The 19,605-nt window shown below is 41.3% G+C and overlaps 2 protein-coding genes across 2 annotated transcripts; one reads left to right on the top strand and one right to left on the bottom strand.

The window, feature by feature from the left end:
• Positions 1-780: 780 nt before the first annotated feature.
• Positions 781-3,238, bottom strand: anapc16 (anaphase promoting complex subunit 16). The gene is made up of 4 exons (XM_056429496.1): positions 3,140-3,238; positions 2,700-2,853; positions 1,483-1,557; positions 781-1,387 (listed from the first exon to the last, which is right to left on the bottom strand). Exons 2-4 carry the CDS (start codon positions 2,839-2,841, stop codon positions 1,278-1,280), a joined length of 327 nt encoding a protein of 108 aa, XP_056285471.1. The 5' UTR covers positions 2,842-2,853; positions 3,140-3,238; the 3' UTR covers positions 781-1,277.
• Positions 3,239-3,351: 113 nt separating this feature from the next.
• ascc1 (activating signal cointegrator 1 complex subunit 1) lies at positions 3,352-19,079 on the top strand. The gene is made up of 10 exons (XM_056429495.1): positions 3,352-3,614; positions 3,730-3,832; positions 3,935-4,032; positions 4,121-4,299; positions 4,413-4,546; positions 6,055-6,174; positions 6,263-6,387; positions 6,968-7,041; positions 10,885-11,029; positions 18,859-19,079. Exons 1-9 carry the CDS (start codon positions 3,497-3,499, stop codon positions 10,999-11,001), a joined length of 1,068 nt encoding a protein of 355 aa, XP_056285470.1. The 5' UTR covers positions 3,352-3,496; the 3' UTR covers positions 11,002-11,029; positions 18,859-19,079.
• The last annotated feature ends 526 nt before the right edge of the window (positions 19,080-19,605 follow it).

Raw genomic sequence — 19,605 nt, 5'->3', positions numbered from 1 at the left:
TGCAAAGCAGAAACTGCTCCTTTGTTTCATGTACAGTATGACTGAGCCTCAGCGTACACAACATACTCAATGTTTACTCGAAGAAGAAAAAAAATGGTAATGCTGCCAGATAAATGTTGCATTGCTCCACATGAGTGGGACACACTGTACTCAGTCAGGGAGGAACTGAAAGACATAAACATGCGTAGGTACAACATGTTCTAAGGAGGATGTAATAAATGAATAGCCATCATCACAAGGTTTTGAGAGTGTGTGTGTGTGTGGGGGGGGGGGGGTTATGTTTCTTTTTACATTCCAACAAATGTGGACTAAAGTTAAAAGGCTTCAGCAAATCCTGCAACTGCAGAACACTTCCCCCCCCCCCCAACTATGAGCAAACAAGTTAAAGAGTGAATTCCTTAAAGTGCGATTCAAATCGAACTTCTGAACTCTAAAAAGGAAATGTAAGCTGCGGCTGTAGGCGTGTCTTGTTATTTTCAACATCGTCCTTCTACATTCACACCCAGAACAGGACATTCTGTTCGCTCCCACCCCTTTTGTCTGAAAACATTCATTCGCTGAGCAAAACACCAAGGCCAGCGCTTTTCCTCGCCGTCAACACAGCAGAGCAGCAGTCCAGAGACGATCAGACTTCAGCTTGCTTTAGTAACAGCAAAAGTGGACATTTTCAACATAAAAATAACAGCACAAAGATTTGTGTGCACAGCGAGATGTTAGAAATGAACTTGAGGAAGTGGGTTTATAACAAACTAGAAAACACCACACACACAAACAGCAGGGAAATGTCCAAGTATGGCTTTATTTACACACTCTCGTTGTTTTGCTCCAAGCGCAGTTGGAGTGAGCAGCGATGAGGAGACTGAGCAGATTTCCAGATTTATGAGTTACAGTGCATGTGGAAACAAAAATGTCTCTTCAGGGGACGTTACGAAATTAATTATTTCTGTAATCACTGAGGCTAAGAGCAGATTGGACTGGAAAAACACCTTTATTCGCCGATTACAACAGTTTTTATTATTCAGGCACATAACAAGGAGGTTTTTGTTGACAGTAGTTTATTATAGTATGCCAAGCACAATAGTTTTTTTTCTTTTTGAAGAAAAGAAAACCACGCATAAAATAATCAAAGTGATAAATCTCACATTCAGTAACTCTCGATATTTTACACTTATAATATATAATGAAACCATACAAAAGGAATATCATTTATGAACTGAAATAAACTATCTCCTTTAATTTGGCTGAATTATTAACGAAAGGCCTGAGGATCTCTCTATTTAAGACTGTGTAAATCCCAATAGCTGTTCAATCGGTTTGTACCGCCACTCATCTGCTTCCAGCTCCTCCACCAAGCTTGCCAGTTTCTCCATTCTAGACACCTGTTGATCTGGAAGAACACACAGCACCTTCTTTATTAAGGAACCAGGTTGTCATGGATCAACCAAAACAAACACAATTTGCATATATAGTTACTCAACTTACCATGTTTGACCTGTTTAAGTGTGGAGGCAACTTGGTAGCTGAATACAGACTCGCATAAAAATCTGTCAGAGCCGTCTAGAAAGAAACAGACAGAAGCAAAGAGGAAGTTAAATGCGGGTGAAGACGTGTTCACAAAGATCATAGGTCACGAGTGTCTCCAAATTAAGCCTTCATGCTTCTCCAGAAAGAGAAGTTTCAGAGGAAATATTAATAAGAGATGTTCAGCCTTCAGTTTTAAAATAAACAAAGAGGAAGAGCATAAGACCTATGGCATCACTGCAGTCCTCTTCATCACTGTGTTGCACCTCTTCTTAACTGGATGCCATGCCAGTGGAGCGAACATCAATTTATTACCGTTTTTCACACTATAGATACTCAATTGTTGGATGATGAAGAAGAACAATTGTAAAGCTGCAAGATACATGTAACATTGTTCAATGCGAGTGAGACAGACTGTACTTCAAGTCACAGAGGAACTGAAAGACGTCGACACATGTAGGGACATGTCTAAACCTTTTCTGGGGATCAGCGAATGGGTGAAGCAAAGTGTCTCTCTATTTCAGTAAAGTTGCATGCTAATCCTGCTCCTCCAATCTTAAATGATGAAGGAAGGGCCTTTTTTGACAGGTAAACTGCAACTTGACTGGTTGGCGAAGGCAAACAACTGCAAGGCAGTTATTCTAATTAGCCTGGCGAACTTTGAGCTTTTATACAAAAGCCAAACCAACCACATGAATTACTGTATTTGAGCTCGACAGGACTTCCTTTTGTTCCAATACACACATTTCTTTGTGGCTTCTGGTCATGCAGACATGTGCAAGACTCAAGACCTAGCCGAAGCTTGATTCAGACCAATGTTGGCAATGGGTATTTTAAAGTTCAGTGAAAAGAAAGACGACTTTCAAGCTTTGCGATGCGACTTCATTAAACACCCAGGTTGGTGTCACTCGTCGTTTTTTCAGTGTTTGGTTTGTACGTTTAATTCATAAATCAGTTGCTTATCTCTGAGACCTAAAAGTACATTTAAAATGCACTAGACTCAAATCTGAGAAAGTGCAATGATTGTGTGAGGGGCCCAGTGCTTTCTCAATGTAAATGACCTAAAACAAAATGAATGCACAGCGTGTTGTCTCACATTATACTCCCCTTAATCCCTGCCTTGTTGTGAGGGGAGAGACAGCTAAAACACAGACGCCTTTGGCTGCGTTTTATCTCACCTTCCATCATTTCACCTGCACCTTTAGGATACGTGTACAGGACTTTTCGTGGAGGGATTAGCTCTGAAGCACTGAATCCAGATCCTGTCACCGAGCTGCCACTCACACCTCCCGCAGAGGAGGACGAAGAAGACGCTGCCATGGCCTTGGAGAACTTTAAAACACACACACAGAAGAAAACATGTTGTGCTGTTGTTATACGATGGTAAACATTACTACGGCAGACTCGCGTTTTGGTTTCCACAGGCTGTGATGTCACCATAGCCACACGAGACTTGAAGTTATTAGGCTTGCTTTCATTGCAACGTTAATATACGAATGTAGAGATATTAACTGCGACAAGAATGCTAAGTGGCTAGCAGGAAAGCTAGCTTAACTGTCCTGGTGAGCAACGGCCATTCTCCATTAGTGTTGCCCGACTAATCATGAAAATAAATTACCTTTTTTCCCTCCAAACAATATAATGTTAACTCCCCGTCGACGTTCACGTAAATCTCGAACGACTTTCAAGCCGTGCAGTTGGTTATGCTGTTTATTTTGTCTCGCCACTAGTTTACGACAGAAGACTGCATTTTACGTTTGAAATGACGGCCATCTTGCCAACGTTCACCAAACCCCTGACTGCCGTAAAGCAGGGAAAACGATATGTGAACGTCAACTAACAAGCAACTTGATAGCAACTGAAATGTTTTAAAATACGACATAAGCTCGTTAATTTTTCGGTTAATAGTTCGCTAGCTTACTGACGAACATTTCGGAGATATATAATTGTGTTGTTAGGTTAGAATTGCCACATTATGGAAGTGTTACGTCCAGCTCTCATCAATATAAATGGGAGAATGTACCGAAGGAATATCATTAAGGAAGAACATTATGAGGAGGAAGAAGAAGACGTGTCTTACATGGGACCACCAGGTAACTTGGGTCCTGTTATGTGTATGTATGACTTCGCAAACAGTGCTGCCAGTCAGCAGAACTACTTTATTAACAAAAAGAAACCAGTAATACATCTGTACATGTGTGTGTCTAGAGAGTGAAGACCTTGCCGATGAGGAAACCTGTGATGCCATCGTCATTGAAGAGACTGATAAGGGATACCGCTGTGCTATCGATGTCCCAAGTGTTCTTTACAAGTGAGTTAACTGTCTATAAAAGGCGTTTTGATTGTTCGCTATCATCCCCAACTTGAAAAGCACAAGAGGTTTTGATTCTAAGCAGCACACTTTGTTCTGCAGATACATCATTGGGAAAAAAGGAGAGACACGCAGACGTCTGGAGTTGGACACAAAGACGTCTATCAATATCCCAAAACCAGGAGTGGAAGGACAGATTGGTGAGGATTGACAGCGTCTTAAAACAGGTGAGATGACAGTTCCTGAAACGAAAGATTTCCCCTCAACTTTATTCCTTCTGCCTGACAGTTATCACAGGCTCCCAAAAAGCTGGAGTCTCATCTGCAGTCACACGAGTAGAGGTCCTCATTGAGAGTTTCCGGAAGAAGCAGCCTTTCACGCATTTCCTGTCGTTTCATATGAATGATCCCAAAATTCAAGAAGGATTCCTGAGCTTTAAAGACGAGGTGCTGCAGCAGTGCTCGCAGGTACTGTCGAAGGAACATGTGTGGTATTGATGAGGGCCAGTGGTAGCCATGTATGGCTTAAGATCAGCACATTATAATTCAATATTCACTCGTTGTTGTTCCCTGATGTGTAGGATCATGGAGTAGAGGAAAACATCTTTCAGAACCCTGCAAAACTTCACCTGACAATCGGCACCCTGGCTCTGTTAAACGACACAGAAGTGAGAAAAGCATGCGAACACCTCCAAGAGTGCCAAAACTTCATCAGGTATATGCTAAAAAGTTATTTTATGCAAAAATGTAAACTGTGTTACTAAAAAGCTTTATAATATATTGTTTGACAGAATAGCAACAAATATTGCTTTAAAGCATATATGTGGTGGTATTTTACATATTTGTTGTTTGGAACAAAGTTCATAAAAGGTCATCGATGACTTAATCCTACAAACAAGTGTTGTATGTGTTTTCAAAGCCTGATATAACTTATTCTTCATCGATGAGCCTCTCTGCTGCACTGTGAGCGTGTGTATGCACTGTGTTTATATTACGGCCGCCCTTGACCAAAGAAGTTCTTAGTTATCTAACACTCCCAAAGAAAGACATAAAAGCACCACTTTAAAAATTGTGTTTAGCAGAGATGTGCGTGCTCATAATAATGAAAAAAGTACTTCAGCATTAAAAAGCCAAACTAAAAGATTAGACTACTGAAGAAAGTTGGCTAATACCATTTATATACTTATAGAGAGAAGTGGGTTGTATCAATGATACAACCACAAGAAGCAAATCTATTGAACAAATTGGAACATTAAGATACATCTAAAATACAATACATTTTGTAAGCATAATTTAAGAAATAATGTGAACGGTTGTGTTTAAATTGTTTTGCGATTTCACAAAGGATCGGGCATTCTTTAATCGAGTGGGGACTCTTCCAATGCATCGCTAGCAGTGTCACAAACTGCTAAACGTAGGAAGGTCTATAAAAGAGAATGACAATGAATGGTCTGTGAGTAGGACACCAAACAGGCCGCCTACGGGTGAGGGGAGGGTGTTAGAGTTGGTCAAACGCCAGACTTCCAAAATAAAGATAAGGAGATGAGTACAAAACGTGTCAGTGAATTTCGCTTGTCCGAGTTGACATTTATGACAATTTGGATTAGTGCCAGGATAGTTGCCAGCTAGTGTGCTGTTAGACCAGTGAACTCTGTGTCCTACTTTGATTTGTGAGATTGTGACGGGTACAAATGTATGACCTGCCAAACCACAGTCTCTATATCGAGATATGTGGTAGTTCTCACTACCGCTAAATCCACGGCAGAAGTTCGCCCCCTGTTTGAGTCGCATTTGCTAAAACGACAGGGTCCACTTCTTTTCAGACATTATGGAGCCTTTAAAAAATAAATAAACATGATCTATTTGTAACCAGTTTTAAAGATCTACATCCTCAGTAATAACGAACGGACTCTTGGCTGGTTGCCACAGATAAGGCTGGGTAAATTGGAGCGTATTGAGACGTACATTGTTAGTTTGGGCTTATTCATGGAATTTGGTTTCAATATGAAAAAACTGAATACCACCTCACTTTTTCTTTAATATCTAATCAGATTATGTAATTTCTGGATTAGATTAGATGGAATCGGATTAGATGTCATTATTATGATTGGATTAGATACATTTAAGAGTGCACTCGGTGTCACGTGCCACAATAAATAAAACTTATAATACAACACTGAGGAACCTTTTAATTGCAATCTGCTTTCCGCTGTCTTCCATCAGAGACATCACAGAGGGAAAGCCTCTGCCGTTGGAGGTGACGGGTATAGAGTACATGAACGATGACCCAGCTATGGTGGACATATTGTATGCCAAAGTCAATGTGAAAGACAGATCTGACAAGTAAGTGGACCGGTAACAAATCATGTGGAAAATGACGCAAATTCACAAAGTTGACGCATCACTTTTACTTCTTATTTCTTCTCTTAAGGTTGCAGGTGATTGCGGACCGGCTGGTAGAGCACTTTGTCTCAGCAGGGCTGATGGTCAGAGAGTGGGACAGAGTGAAGCTGCACGCCACTGTGATGAACACTCTGTTCAGAAAGGACTCCGCAGGTAAAGAACGACGCGTCATGCTTGCGGCTTTATGTGCCAGTCGTTAAGTTAAAAACAAGGTTATTGACCTGTTGTGACCACATTGGTAGCTCCTACACCCAACCTGTTTGCCAATGTCCGCTCATTATCTCTTGGCTTGCAGCTGAGCTGCAGTGAGGAGGACAAAGCTGAATGTTTAATTACAATAACAAATTCTTGAAGATAAGCATCAGGCAACCCGTTCACCGTTTGGCCACCGCTCTGTTGACGTGCATGTTTTCCAAGAACTCTGACAATGGCTTCATTCATTTTGTCCATGGATAAAGTCCAGCTCCAGTTCTCAAATTTGTACCGAGCTGACCAACAACACCCCACAAGGGAGGGATCGTGTCGCTCCTGACCATGTTTGCCAGAATGTATACGATTAAAATCCAGTTTCTTCCCCCTTCTCTTTAGCCCCACTTTTCACAATGAAATGACCTGGATTGACACCTTGCTGTTTCCCACTGGAGCAGCAAGTCCACATATGTATTTGTCCAGGAGAGACGCATCGTTGTCCTACGTTGTTCAGCTTTTCTTTTGCATTCCGGTGTTTCTCCAGTTGAAGACACGGGCGGCGCCAGAAGACAAACCACGAGTGAACGAGAAGCGTTTGATGCCAGAAACATATTAAAGGTTAGAGGAAATAGTAACTCCCGCCTGCCCTTTCAAATACTGCTGGATGGCAAACATCCAGACTTTTGATTTAAATTTGACAAACTATAAGAAAGATGGGAAATGTTTCGTTAAATATATGTGGAAATTAACTATTGACCTGCAGTAATACTGTGCCACATTGTCTGCACATTCAACACATTGTAAACAGGGTTTCCCACTGTTGGTTGACATTTCCACGGCTTTTAAAGCCCCTTTGGGATAAAAGCGCTTGCCAAATACTACATCCTAAAATTAGAGCGATTTAGGTGTTTTGGGGGAACTCTCTGATACTCTAGATTTCACAGAGGACCAACAGGTTCATTTTGGGGCTGGCTTACTCCAACCAGTCCCAAGGGTTTTATGATTTCACGCTGGTATCAATATTTTCCAAATTACTGTACATTCAATTCACCTTAATTCACTGTCCCATAATAACATTTCACAAATTAAAATTTCCTCTCAGGGAAAAACTCCCAAATAACCTTCAGGGAAAAAAAAAAACAACCTGGAGGGAGAACAAACCAGGGGAATCAAAACAGGGGTACAGAGGGAAAGAGCAACAGATGGACAGACAGAAGGAGAGATTTAGATAGAAAATACAGATGTTATAGATGACATGTGAGGATGAGCATCAATTTATGATCATATTCAATATGATCCACCTCCCAGATGTCATCAGGTCAGGGGAGGAGGAGTGGTGGGTCATGCACATGGCGATGGATCAGGCAGGGAGAGGTGTATGGGAGTCCAGTCCGTCAGTCAGGCGAAGCAGCGCTGATGCAGGCGTCATGGATCGGATGACCAGGGGGGCGGAAAGTCAGTCAAAAAGGACTTCGGGGAGAAAGAGAGTTATGTGATTGAGAGAAAGAGATGTTCATCATAGGCCAAAGAGAGTGAGAGAAGTGATAAAAAAAAAAAAAAAAAGGACCCAAGCAGATAAAAGCAAGGGCAGCAGCTCAAGGGGGCTGGACCATACCAAAGCTGATTCAACCTAAAACAACTATCTTCAAAGGTCCTAAAAGAGAGAGGCCTTAAAAATAAGGAACTACAAGGTGACTTAAGGGAGGGTCGGGAGCTCCTGGAAAAAGAAAGGCAATTGAAAAAATAGGGCTCCATCTGATAACTAAGACTCTAGGAACCATTCTACTTCCGAGCTCTGTGTTAAACCAAAATAGTGCAAGCAATATACAAGATAAGCTCATAAGCTCTGGTCATAGCTTTAGGCATCAATGGATCTGCACCAATCAGAATTTTTTTGAGTTTAGTATTAATTTAAAAGTGATTCTTGATTTTCAAGGGAGCCAGTGCAGAGGAAAAAGTTTAAGGTGATTTGAGGACTGACCACGAGGAAGTGATTGAGATTGACTGCAGCATTCTAGAGAAACTGGATATATGAGATCTCGGCCTAAGCAGCCTGCTAATAAGGGATTAAGCAACAATTTTAAGGAAGTTTTTTTGCCCAGAGACAGATTTTTTTCTTTCTGATGTATTTGATAAAAGAATGCAGTTCTTTTGAAACAGACATAAAGAAAGAAGTCTTATGGGGAGTTAAAGAAAAGGGAGATTCTAAACAGATTAAGCTTTGCCAAGAGATTTGGATGCCTTTAAATGACATGATCAAATAGATTCTGATCCATACATATCCAGATACTGTGAATCGAGGTGTTGGTTTTAGTGCGGTTTTCATGAAGGTGCAGGTCATTTTTGTTGTTTTTCATTTTGTTTTTTTTGTGAATCATTTTGTGTTTTAATTTTTTTTTTAGTTTCAAATATAGTTGGTTTTATTTATAGTGAGTTGGAGTGTCATCTGCATAAGAGTTTGATGATATGTTTATAGGTGTTATGTATTAATAAAGCACAATTGATTATGAAGCTTGAGTAAAAAGTATACAATTTGGAAAATTATGAACAACTTAGGAAGTGTCGTGAGATCGATCTAATTAATATACAAATACAAACTGAGATCGATCTGACTGATAAATCCAAAACCAAACAATCTGTTACTGTGAAATGTGCTGCAGTGCTCCAGTCTCTGTAACAGGGCTCAATGGTCAATGGTGTCATAGTAAGGTCTAACAAGACCAAGACCAAGACAGACAACAAGACCAGGAGAGGTCGTCTCATCATTTTCACCAGTTTTTTATTTTCTGATTGGTGTTTTCTAAATAAAACCTGATTTTTCTCAAAAAACTATTATGATTGTGAAAGTCGCATGAATGATTTCGACCACTTTTCTTGAGGAGGGGCAAGGAAGGAGGATGAGAGAGAGGAGGTGAGAGAATCGGTCTGTAGTTGGCCAATACCTCTCTGATCCAGGTGGGCTTCTTCAGGAGAGGTAACATAACAGCCAGTGTGAAGGTGGCCGGCCTATTAGCAGAGATACAATTAAAAAATAAATATAATAGAGAAGCCGCCGTTATGGGCAAAGTAACCAGCAGGTAGGGGGGGGGGAAGACAGGTGAGTAGAAACGTTGTGAAAATAGTTGGAAAAAAAAGAAATGGTTGACAATAGAAAGAAACTCAAAATACATACACCCAGGCATACAGTTTCCAAAATGGTTCACTGGGGACAGAGATTATTAATTTTGTCCCTATTAGTTATTAATTTTTAATTAAATTAATTAAATTAGTTCAGTTAGTTTAGTAAAGTTTATAGAATTAGGTGCTCTCACTCACAGACATCAGACTCTCTGTGCTAGCCTGGCTAAGTGCTGAAAGGTTGTTTTTTTTTTTTTTTTTTTTTTTTTTATATTCTGCTCTGGCATGGTGACAGGGGAGTATATCCTTCTTATGTTCAAGCCAAACTAAGCGGGATTTCTTCGGATTTTTGATTAGTTATACGCCATCAGCAAGCCGTGCTTTTTGCTTCAGTTTGCGGTCTGAGGGTCCAGGGACCCAGAGACAACCTCCTCTTCCTCACTGTCTTCTTCTTCAGAGGGCTACTCGTCAGTGTCATTCTCAGAGAGCCTATGGCACTGTCAACAAGATGATCAATCTGGGACGGACTAAAGTTAGACCAGGAGTCCTCTGTTATATCAAAGGATTATGTTCCAAGAACATCTGCGATATGTAATTAGACGTTAAACCACTTGATCTATTAGAAAGCAGTTGTGGTCGCCCTAGTTTCATTTCACAAACATGTTTAGCATTTAAATCGTATTAAGTCTGTCAGTGTGTGAGGTTCTTGTTACAAATATTAACGATGACTTCGGTCACATCAAGTGTCCCAGTAAGATGAGACAGGAACTGATGCAGTTAAATTGATTTAAACCATCTTCCATTTAATTATTTACACCTGTATTCTTCCCTACTTTGGCATGTCCCCAAAAAAATGTTTTTGTCCTACGGTGTTGTAATGTTTCAAAGAAAAACCTTTCAAAACCAAGTTACTAGTTTCTAACATACTGGAACCAGGATACAAACGAAAATAACTAGAAAATGTCTCCATGAATATTGTGTTTATCTTCCCAAATTGTAATAATGCTTTCGTCCTCGGCTCGTGCTTCACCTTTCCACAAAGTTTTTCCTTATCATGCTGACACACAAACCAAACCAAACATCAACCATTCATTGTGTTTTCAAGATTCATCAGTGCTCGCTGAAGATATTATTCCAACATTCAACCAAACATGCCAAAATATGAAGTGCTAAAACTATATTGGCTGGTAGAAAGATTTACTTTTATTTTAAGGAAAAACAACACACCTGTGTAGAAGTTTAGTTTTCTTCCGAAAGCAGCACTTGTCAAGCGTGATGATGATGTTTTGTATTATTGGTGTTTTTTATTTCCTTATTTAAACATATTTGCTGTTTTCATTACAGACATTTGGTGCTTATCGATTTGGAGAGTTTAAGCTGAATTCAGTCCTGCTGTCGCAGAGATATTCGACCGACTGTTCGGGATACTACACCTCAGCAGGGAGCACCACCTTCTCCTGAGCTTCAACAGGACGGAGCAGAGTCTGAGGTGAGAAATTAATAATGAAGAAAGCTTACAGCAGAATATGGAGGTGGTCTTTACGGTGTTGTCCAGTAGGTGGCGGCATAGGGCTGTTACTTGTTTCTAAAACCCCTTGGGAACAGTTTATACCAGAGGTCCCCAAACTTTTTCCTGAGAGGGCCACATAACGTTTCCCTTGTCTGCTGGAGGGCCAGCGGGGGGGGGGGGGGGCTTTAACACTGAGGTGTGCTCACCTGTGTGCGCGCATCACAGCTTTATTGCTTTTTAGTCATCTGATTTTCTTTTTCTTTTTCTTTGTATGAATTAAGTTGATTTGCATAACATATATCTTATCCTTCAACTGTACTGAGCATCTGACTGCACTATTTTTTTACTTTGTTGTACTATTTTTAACTGTTGGTTACATTACATTACATGTCATTTAGCAGACGCTTTTATCCAAAGCGACTTACAATAAGTGCATTCAACCTAGAGTACAAACCAAGAACAACAAGAACACAGGAAGCAACACTTCCTCAACTCAGTCAAACCACAAAAGCACCACAATAAGTGCCATCCCAGTGCCACTGAAATGCAACTGGTTTCAAGATATGTTTTGTTTGTAGCCCTTTCTGTGGACCCCAGGAAGATTAGCGGTCGCTAAGGCGTCAGCTAATGGGGATCCAATAAATAAACAAATAAACAGCTGAGCGAGGCGCGCGCCGGCATCGGAGCTCTGGCGCGCGCGAGCCGAGAAGTGTTGACAGGAGGGGGGGTAGACGAAAATTACAGGGTGACGGGTGGTCAGATTTCACCCTGTTATAATGGTCGGGGAAACACTGGAGTTGATACGCGTGTCTTCTTGTCTGATCAATACGCAACTGTGAGGTGCGCGACTTGACCGAGTGGCCAGCTGCTGATCACTCACTCAACAGCCCGATGTGCATCAATAGATGGTGCGCGCGCAGCGCGCCAACATTTTTTTGGGGAGCACCGAAGACCCATTTTGACCCAGGAAAAACCCTGTGCTCACCTGTGTGCGCGCATCACGGCTGAGCGATGCGCGCGCCACTCGCTGTGAGCGCTGCGCGTGCAGACAGCATTTAACAGAGCGGAGAAGCGCGTGCGCTCTGATCGCTCTTTTAATGAAGTATCGACACTAAAAATATGCTAAATCACATCGTTTTTAACGTACGGGTACTTTGTTAGCATCGCTACACCGTGCAGCGTGACAGCAGCAGATGAAGCGGACTAACATTCAAGCTAACCTAACTTCCCAAACGCTGTGGACATCTGAACGCTGATTGGCCGAGACGCGACACGTCCCATCAAAGATGTTCTATTGCGAAGAGTACCACTTCACACTTTCTCCGCGTCTCACTGCAATCTCAACGGCAGCGGGCCAGGTGAACAAAATAATAAATCGGAACGCGTCTCTGGTATTGTTCAGGGGGCCGGTCCAAATGGGGAGGCGGGCCGGATCCGGCCCGCGGGCCGTAGTTTGGGGACCACTGGTTTATACAGAAAAGGCTAAATTATTGAATGTTCAGACTATATCTCGAAAGATTATGCATGCATGCAAAATCTCTCTGAAATGCACAAGTTAGACACATTTCTGTTTTTGTACTTCTTTTTTATTTGATACAGTGGGAATCAAACATCATCAAAACAAATCACAAATACATTTTAATGGAACAGGCAGTTAAAAAGGAAAAATTAAAAAGGTGAGAATGTACATTAAAAAAAGACACTAATAACCTTTGTCTTGTCTTTTGCATGTTTGGAGATTTGTTCACAATGGAAAGCTTTTAATGTGAGTCACAGTATATCAAAGTCAGTGCTGTTGTTCTCTTAGAAGAGGAGATGATTGACTTAGTCTGTGAAATTGGATTGTTGAAGATACAAAGTCAGATAAGAAGCTTTAAATCAGTCTCGTCTCGAGTTAGATTTCAGTAAAGATGTATCAAATATATAAAATGTGACATTTTGTGGAACACAAAGGTCAAAAGTAGCAAATTACATTTACTCAAGAACTGTACTTCATTTAAATGTTGAAGTCCATCTAATTTGCTACTTTATACCTCACTAACCCCACATTTCAGGTTTAAATATTGTGTTTTTATTCCACTGTAATTACTTTCCCCGCAACGAGGATCATGCAATCCCTCTCGTCTGTGAGCGAGTGTGCACCTCTGTGTCGGTCCACGGCTAATTCTGTTGCAGCGAACTGCACACTATTTCGGGTGGCCGGTGATGGCTGCACGCTCCGAGACCTCTCGTGGTTATGGTGATTCACACTTTCTCAAAACGCCGCTTATTTCCAGACTGCCTGTTAACTCATCACTCGCCCTTCTGAGTCGGCGAGCGATGACACAGTTGAGTGCTTCACTTGTATTGTCTTGGCGGTGTGTTGCGCTCCCAGCTCACAGAATACCAGTAACTAAGTAACGGTACCTCGTCGCCTCTCAGCCGCTGGCAGCTCGGTGAGTTTAATTGAGTTTTTAGCAAGATTGTATAATGCGTCTTATACGACGACTCCGAAGAAATGGCCGAAATACATTGCAGATTTTGTACATTTTATTTGAATTAAGTACGTTTTTTGACACCTTACAGCTTATTCGTATCCTTTTGTGGGTAGTATTCACACAATACAGTCTGAGAGGAGACCATTATTTTATGGCTCTCGCCTACATTTTTACATACAAAACATTTGATGAACTTGTTTGATATAAAGTGTTAATATAAATGAAACTAACCAACATTAATGCAAAACAATTGTGAGCAACACTTCATTTACATTTTCAATCCAGATCTACTTAGTAGTGTGAATAGTTTTGTGCTACTTCTTCCACCACTGGTTGAACATTTACTTTTTGTCACCTGGTAGTTATCAGCATGTAAGTCCAGGTTTACCCTAGGAGCTGTCAACATGCCCTGACCTGTGCATCCTTGTGAGATTATTGGCCGGTTTGTGTCGTAAGCATTCAGTCCGGTCATACAGGAAGTCATTGGCAATGGATAACAAATGTAAGAGCTCTTGCTGCACAGTCTCACCTCTCTACGATGATCCGACTTTTCTCAACTTTCTTCAACCGATATTGTAAATAACTCAGGCTTTTGCTTGCAGATGGTGAGGCGTAACCATTTCGGCAATGGGAAGAAAGTATCCAAACTTTCATAGCTGTTGATAGCGATCATAACCAAGTATTACCCATTTCCTCTCGCTGCCTCATGAATGTGTCAATGCGTCACTGACAGGATTTATTACACCAGTCTTGGGTTGTTTTTTTCCCTCCGCCTCTTTTTTATGAGCGCCGTCCCCACATGAAGCCACAACCCTGTTCCCACTCCCGTCTGTCGAGTGTGTCATTGAATACAGACATCGGACACAGGGCCTGGCCACTTGCTCTCTCTCTCTCTCTCTCTCTCTCTCTCGCCGTCATCGAGCATTTCTCAACCCTCCCCTCAGCTGCCGATGAGCTCTGTTCCACTGATAGAAACGGAGGGCTCTTTTTGTCCGTCAGCTCAGCCGTCCCATGCTGTCCACCCTCCTAGTTCAGCAGTGGCGTGACTCCTTTTTTTTTTCTCCCACCCCCCTGTTGTCCTGGAGCTATGTCAACAGACGCCATCACACAGGCTCATGCCAATGTCATCATCGGGCAACAGCCAGCCAGTTGAGCCGTCCACAAATCGACATTGAAAATGAGTCTTATCCGACCCGCGGAAGGCGCCTAATTATCCTCTGCTGTCTCCTGAGAGCATGCTCGTTTGTGGATCGGGAGCACACAGCCTGCGTTAATGGCATTCTCAGGTAACGGATTCGGAGAGGATTCTGGGAACTGCCACCGCTTGCTCATAAGCACGCCGAGTGCGAGAGATGGTGATTTGCAAGTTAATGAAATTCATTGAGAATGTGCGTCCTCGCCTCTTTTGCAGGGACATGATTAAGGATGCGCCGGACAGATGTCTTCACTAATGATCGGACTGAAAACACGCGTGAAGGATCACACGTCATCCGCAGACAGATTCACACACCGAGCACGTTTCATTTGTTCGTGGATTTGAAGATGTTTTAGTAAAACGGAGTATGTGTGTTGTGTTGATCAGGAACATATTGAACTTTAAGCCTGCAATGACCGTTAGTTTTTTCATATCAGGTCATTATTCCATTATTTTCTCGATTCATTTAACAATCATAAAATGCTAACAAGTGGGTTACACTTATACCCAATAGAAGGATTTAATAATAATGTAGTTTTAAACAGCTATAAGGAAATTGTTATGTGTTTATGAACATGCATTATTTGGTGACAATTGTAACTTTGTCGATGAAGACATATTATATTATTACAGGTTTGTTTTCCTTATATGGTAATTCATCATGTTATTACACCTACAGTATATCTCTAAGTGGGTTGGACCCCATTTGTTGCATGTTTAAATACTGCTTATCAATTCAAGGTGACATCTTTAAATCACTTGTTTTGTCCAACTTCAGCATCAAAATTGAGAGATTTAATAATAGATATAAAACTAGTAAGTGTTTGGCTGAGGAATTCGGTGAAATGATGATTGATGGCCGGCCGTAATAATGTACTTTAGTCACATTTAATTTAGAAATCTAACAGAAATGCTACTTTCGTCTGTTTAATTGCTTCAGATTTAAATATGTTGTGGGAAATTATTCCCATTGACTCCACAAAGTCATGTTGCTTTGTGCTCTGTGTGGGGGAGCTTGCTTACGCACTTTCTGTCTCTCACTAATTAGTCAGCTCCGTGCTTCCCGCAGTGGAAACTTCCAACCTGACCCCTCGAGAGTTCCAGACGAGTAAACCTTCCTCTCAAAGAGACCTCGCCGTTTCCTTTTGTGGATCTGCATCCTCATGTCTGAGGATCTGAGGAGACTCGGGAGATGGGTTTGAAGTTTTTTTTAAAGTTCGTTAAAAGTGTCGGAACAAAAAGTCGTGATTTTACAAAAAAGTGAAAGCAAAGCAATCGCTTAAATGAGTCTAGAACTTACATTCAGCAATTAAAATGAATTCATGTTTGGTAGTTAAAGTCTTGCCTTATCTCAACCAAGTATTGTTTAGGCCTCTATCCAATTTGCATATTTAATTTCATGCCAGTTTTCCAAGTTGATATTTTTCAATGCAAATTTTGCAACGGGTCTTACTTTTTTCACACATTTTGGATTTTGATATTCATAACCGCACTATACAACTTTTCATCGTGAGAATAGAAATGAATCTTTCATTCAGAGGAGCCGGCGTTAACATCGGCTGGCGGAGGGAAAGATGGCGTTTGAAAGACGTGGCCTTTTGAACACAGTAGATATGTTTTGATTTGTATTCTCGCAGTTGTAACGCACGTTAAATTGATTTTACGCGGCTAATTACTTCTTAAGGTCACGGAGCGTTTTACCCATCTGTGCCTTAAAGCGCCAACATTGGTCCAAAGAATATTTTGATCTGAATCCAATTAACTGAAAGGGTGAAGTTGACAGCGAGGAAGCATTAAGATGACATTTCAGTCGGTAGCCCCGCGGTCCGGGATCAGCTTTCCCCTTAACAAGCCCGAATCCTCGGATTGTTTTAAGTGGATCTTTTGATCGATCAAACACGTCTCTCCACGGGGAAGTTATAAAAGGCGCTCCGCAAATGATCCTGCTCGACGAAGCCGGCGAATCTCTCAAATCGGATATTGTTAGCGGGTGAAATATGACAGTGCGCCTTCCTTTGAGTGGTCTCTCATGTTGGATGCGACTCTCCCGCCGAGTGTCACCGCCGTTCGAATGTCACACTAATCACTCTGTCACTAATGGGCACGGACGGCCTTGAAGGACGGCCAAGGCTAGAGTATTTGAAATGTCTAATCTGTGTCTCCAGCGAGGAGGCAGGCGATGGCTGCAGCAGCTCTTTGTCATTCAGAGTGCCTGCAGCTGTCCACGTCTGTTTACTGCTGGAGGCACAAAGCCCAGTGTTTGAACAGCAGGTAGTCATTCTGAGCTGCTGTTTACTTTATGTACACTTTGCACTAGGAGGGTCTAAATAGAGAGCTGCGACTATTTTTTCCATTATTATCATCGATTCATCGTAACGTGTAAAAATGTCAGAAAATACTGAAAATCCACATTTTAAGATGATGTCTTGAAATTCCTTATTTTGTCAGACCAACAGTCCAAAATTCAAAGATATTCAATGATAGAAAAGCAACACATTCTCACATTTTAGTAGCTGGTGCTTTTTTTGGGGCTAAAATTGCTTAAATTCTTAAAAACTTTCTATTTAAATCATTGATTGTTTCACCTTGACATGAAATCCGTTTTCATACCTGCGTCAATTTAATTTTAAAATAATTTAGTCGGGACATTAAAGCAGCAGGAACATATTTTTCTTTCTGCTTGGGGCCAGAGAAGAAGCTATTAACCCAACATATTGCAGCGTTGTCATCTACTTCCTCATAGAGAAGGCATTAGCATTCATTTGGAGTCGTGTTTCCGTCCACATGACAAACAATATTCACTCTCCTTATATCTCTGGTTTTGATCTCCCGCAGCTCACGAAGGAAATATCGGTCTCTTTAGCAGCTAAATGCTCCGGTACCTTCACCAGATGGACGCAACCACGACGATGGCCTCCGATTTGATATGCAGAAGTCGGGCTTTTACTGCTGTAAACTCTCTCCGCATCGGAGGCTATAAACCACGAAACAAATCCTCCTCCTCGAGTGTTTTATCTTCAATCCCTTCACACAGCACTTGATGCTGTTTCATATTGGAAGGATGCAGAGTAGTAACACTGAGGGGGGATTTGTCATTTATAGTAGTCGGTATATAAGCTGGATATGCAGAGTGAAAATAAACCATCTAGAGACTGAGCACGTCAAGAGTTCAGAATATTAGCCAGCTTCTCGTCTGTTGTGTGCATTTAATTGAAAAAGATGCCGCACTCTGTTCCACCCCTCTGCTGCGGCTGCCCGCTAGTGCAAAACCAGCAGCTCCAGTACTTTCCTGGCGAATGCGAGCTGCCTTCAGACGGCTCTCAACTGACTTTGCACTTTTAATAGCTGTGTGACCCAGTTTGAGTCCAATTGAATGAGATCTATATGCGTTCCGAGCAGCTCCACTTGCAGTTTGTAAGTCACTCGAGATTACTTGTAAAATGCCTCTCGATGTGGTTTATTTTCTGATGGTTACATCTTTTTTTTCCTGAACACTTTACGGCGGCGGCCCCCGCCGGAGGCAGTAGCTGCTCCACAATGAGGCCGAGGTGGAAGAAGTGCAGGAGCACATGTTTAGTTTTATTGGGTCACTGGCATTTAATGACTTGACGTACAGGCGGAAAAATAACAACATACGGAACACGGACATGACGACACAATACAAAAGATGTGATTCGATGCAGCACACAACACTAAACCCGCTAATATGAATACATACAGTTTAATTGAGTATTATTCTATTGATTGTCATTACTATTTGATTTTTAGATTAGTTGATTGACATAAATTGAATCAGCAATTATATTTGATTAATTGTTTTTTCCAATAATCAAACAAACATGTTAAACATTCACAAATTCCACCGTCTCAAATGTGAGGATTTGCTGCTTTATTTTGTTTTGTCATTTAAAATTGTGTTCATGGTCTTTATGTTTATGTTTGTCAGACAAAACAAACAATTATGTTGATGTATCCTTAAACAATTTCCCCTATTTTCTGACATTTTACAGACTAGATAATGGATTCCCCCCCCACCGCCCTCAACAAAACAAACACACACTGTCATTGTAGATAATAAACTTATGATTTGCAGCCCTAGGGTAGAGAACAAATATTCATCACTGACTGTTTTGCAGGTGACGGATGAACATGGCAGCAGGATGAGGTTCAATGTGACGGGCTGATGAAGAAACTCTCAGTTGACTGAATCACCGTGGGAAACATCACATGATGAACATCAGTGGACTCACTACAGAGCGTCTGCTGGATATTTTTGTTATAATCAGTCGGACCATGGAGTTGCCTCATTACAACATTATGTTTAAATGCAGGAATAAATAAATGTGTGAAGCATCCACCCCGTAGCCTGTTGCAATTCATTTCTGTGTACCAGGATTTCCTGCATCGATCCTCGCTGTGTAGTTACCTTCGCATTGAAAATGCGGAAGGTAATGTTTTGATCGCCGTGTATTTGTATGTGTGCGTGTTATTCGCATAAGTCAAAAAGTATTAAACCGAATCGCGTGAAATTTCGTGGGATGATTGGTTATTATCCGGGGACCATTTGATTAGATTTTGGAATCGATTGGGTCCAAGGTCAAGGTCATGAAAAGGTCAAAATCTTTTTTTTACCATAGCAATTTTTATCCAATTTGCATGCAACTAATGCCAACATGTTCATAATTTAATGCCAAATCTTGTGATATGCGAAGGTATGCGAAGGTATGCGCTCTACTGAGTGCCCGTTCTAGTTCCAATATAGAATATGTACAGCTCTGATACGCAGCGGGGCTCCTGTTGATCCTTATGAGCTATTTATAAGACAGCAAAGAGTTGTGTTTTTACAGATAATCATCACTTCAAACTCTACTGCTGCTGTGTTG

Source organism: Pseudoliparis swirei, chromosome 13 (assembly GCF_029220125.1).
Source record: "Pseudoliparis swirei isolate HS2019 ecotype Mariana Trench chromosome 13, NWPU_hadal_v1, whole genome shotgun sequence".
Classification (NCBI taxonomy): domain Eukaryota; kingdom Metazoa; phylum Chordata; class Actinopteri; order Perciformes; family Liparidae; genus Pseudoliparis; species Pseudoliparis swirei.
This window is presented reverse-complemented; position numbering and strand designations above follow the sequence as displayed.

Bases quoted from the DNA above. Each gene is read 5' to 3' on its own strand.
- anapc16 (XM_056429496.1), bottom strand. From the start codon at position 2,841: ATGGCAGCGTCTTCTTCGTCCTCCTCTGCGGGAGGTGTGAGTGGCAGC. The intron at 1,558-2,699 runs GTGAGATAAAAC...GTTTCTTTCTAG, and splicing joins TGCAGGTGAAATGATGGAAG to ACGGCTCTGACAGATTTTTA. The intron at 1,388-1,482 runs GTAAGTTGAGTA...GTGTTCTTCCAG, and splicing joins ACTTAAACAGGTCAAACATG to ATCAACAGGTGTCTAGAATG.
- ascc1 (XM_056429495.1), top strand. From the start codon at position 3,497: ATGGAAGTGTTACGTCCAGCTCTCATCAATATAAATGGGAGAATGTAC. The intron at 4,547-6,054 runs GTATATGCTAAA...GTCTTCCATCAG, and splicing joins GAGTGCCAAAACTTCATCAG to AGACATCACAGAGGGAAAGC. The intron at 7,042-10,884 runs GTTAGAGGAAAT...TTTTCATTACAG, and splicing joins ATGCCAGAAACATATTAAAG to ACATTTGGTGCTTATCGATT.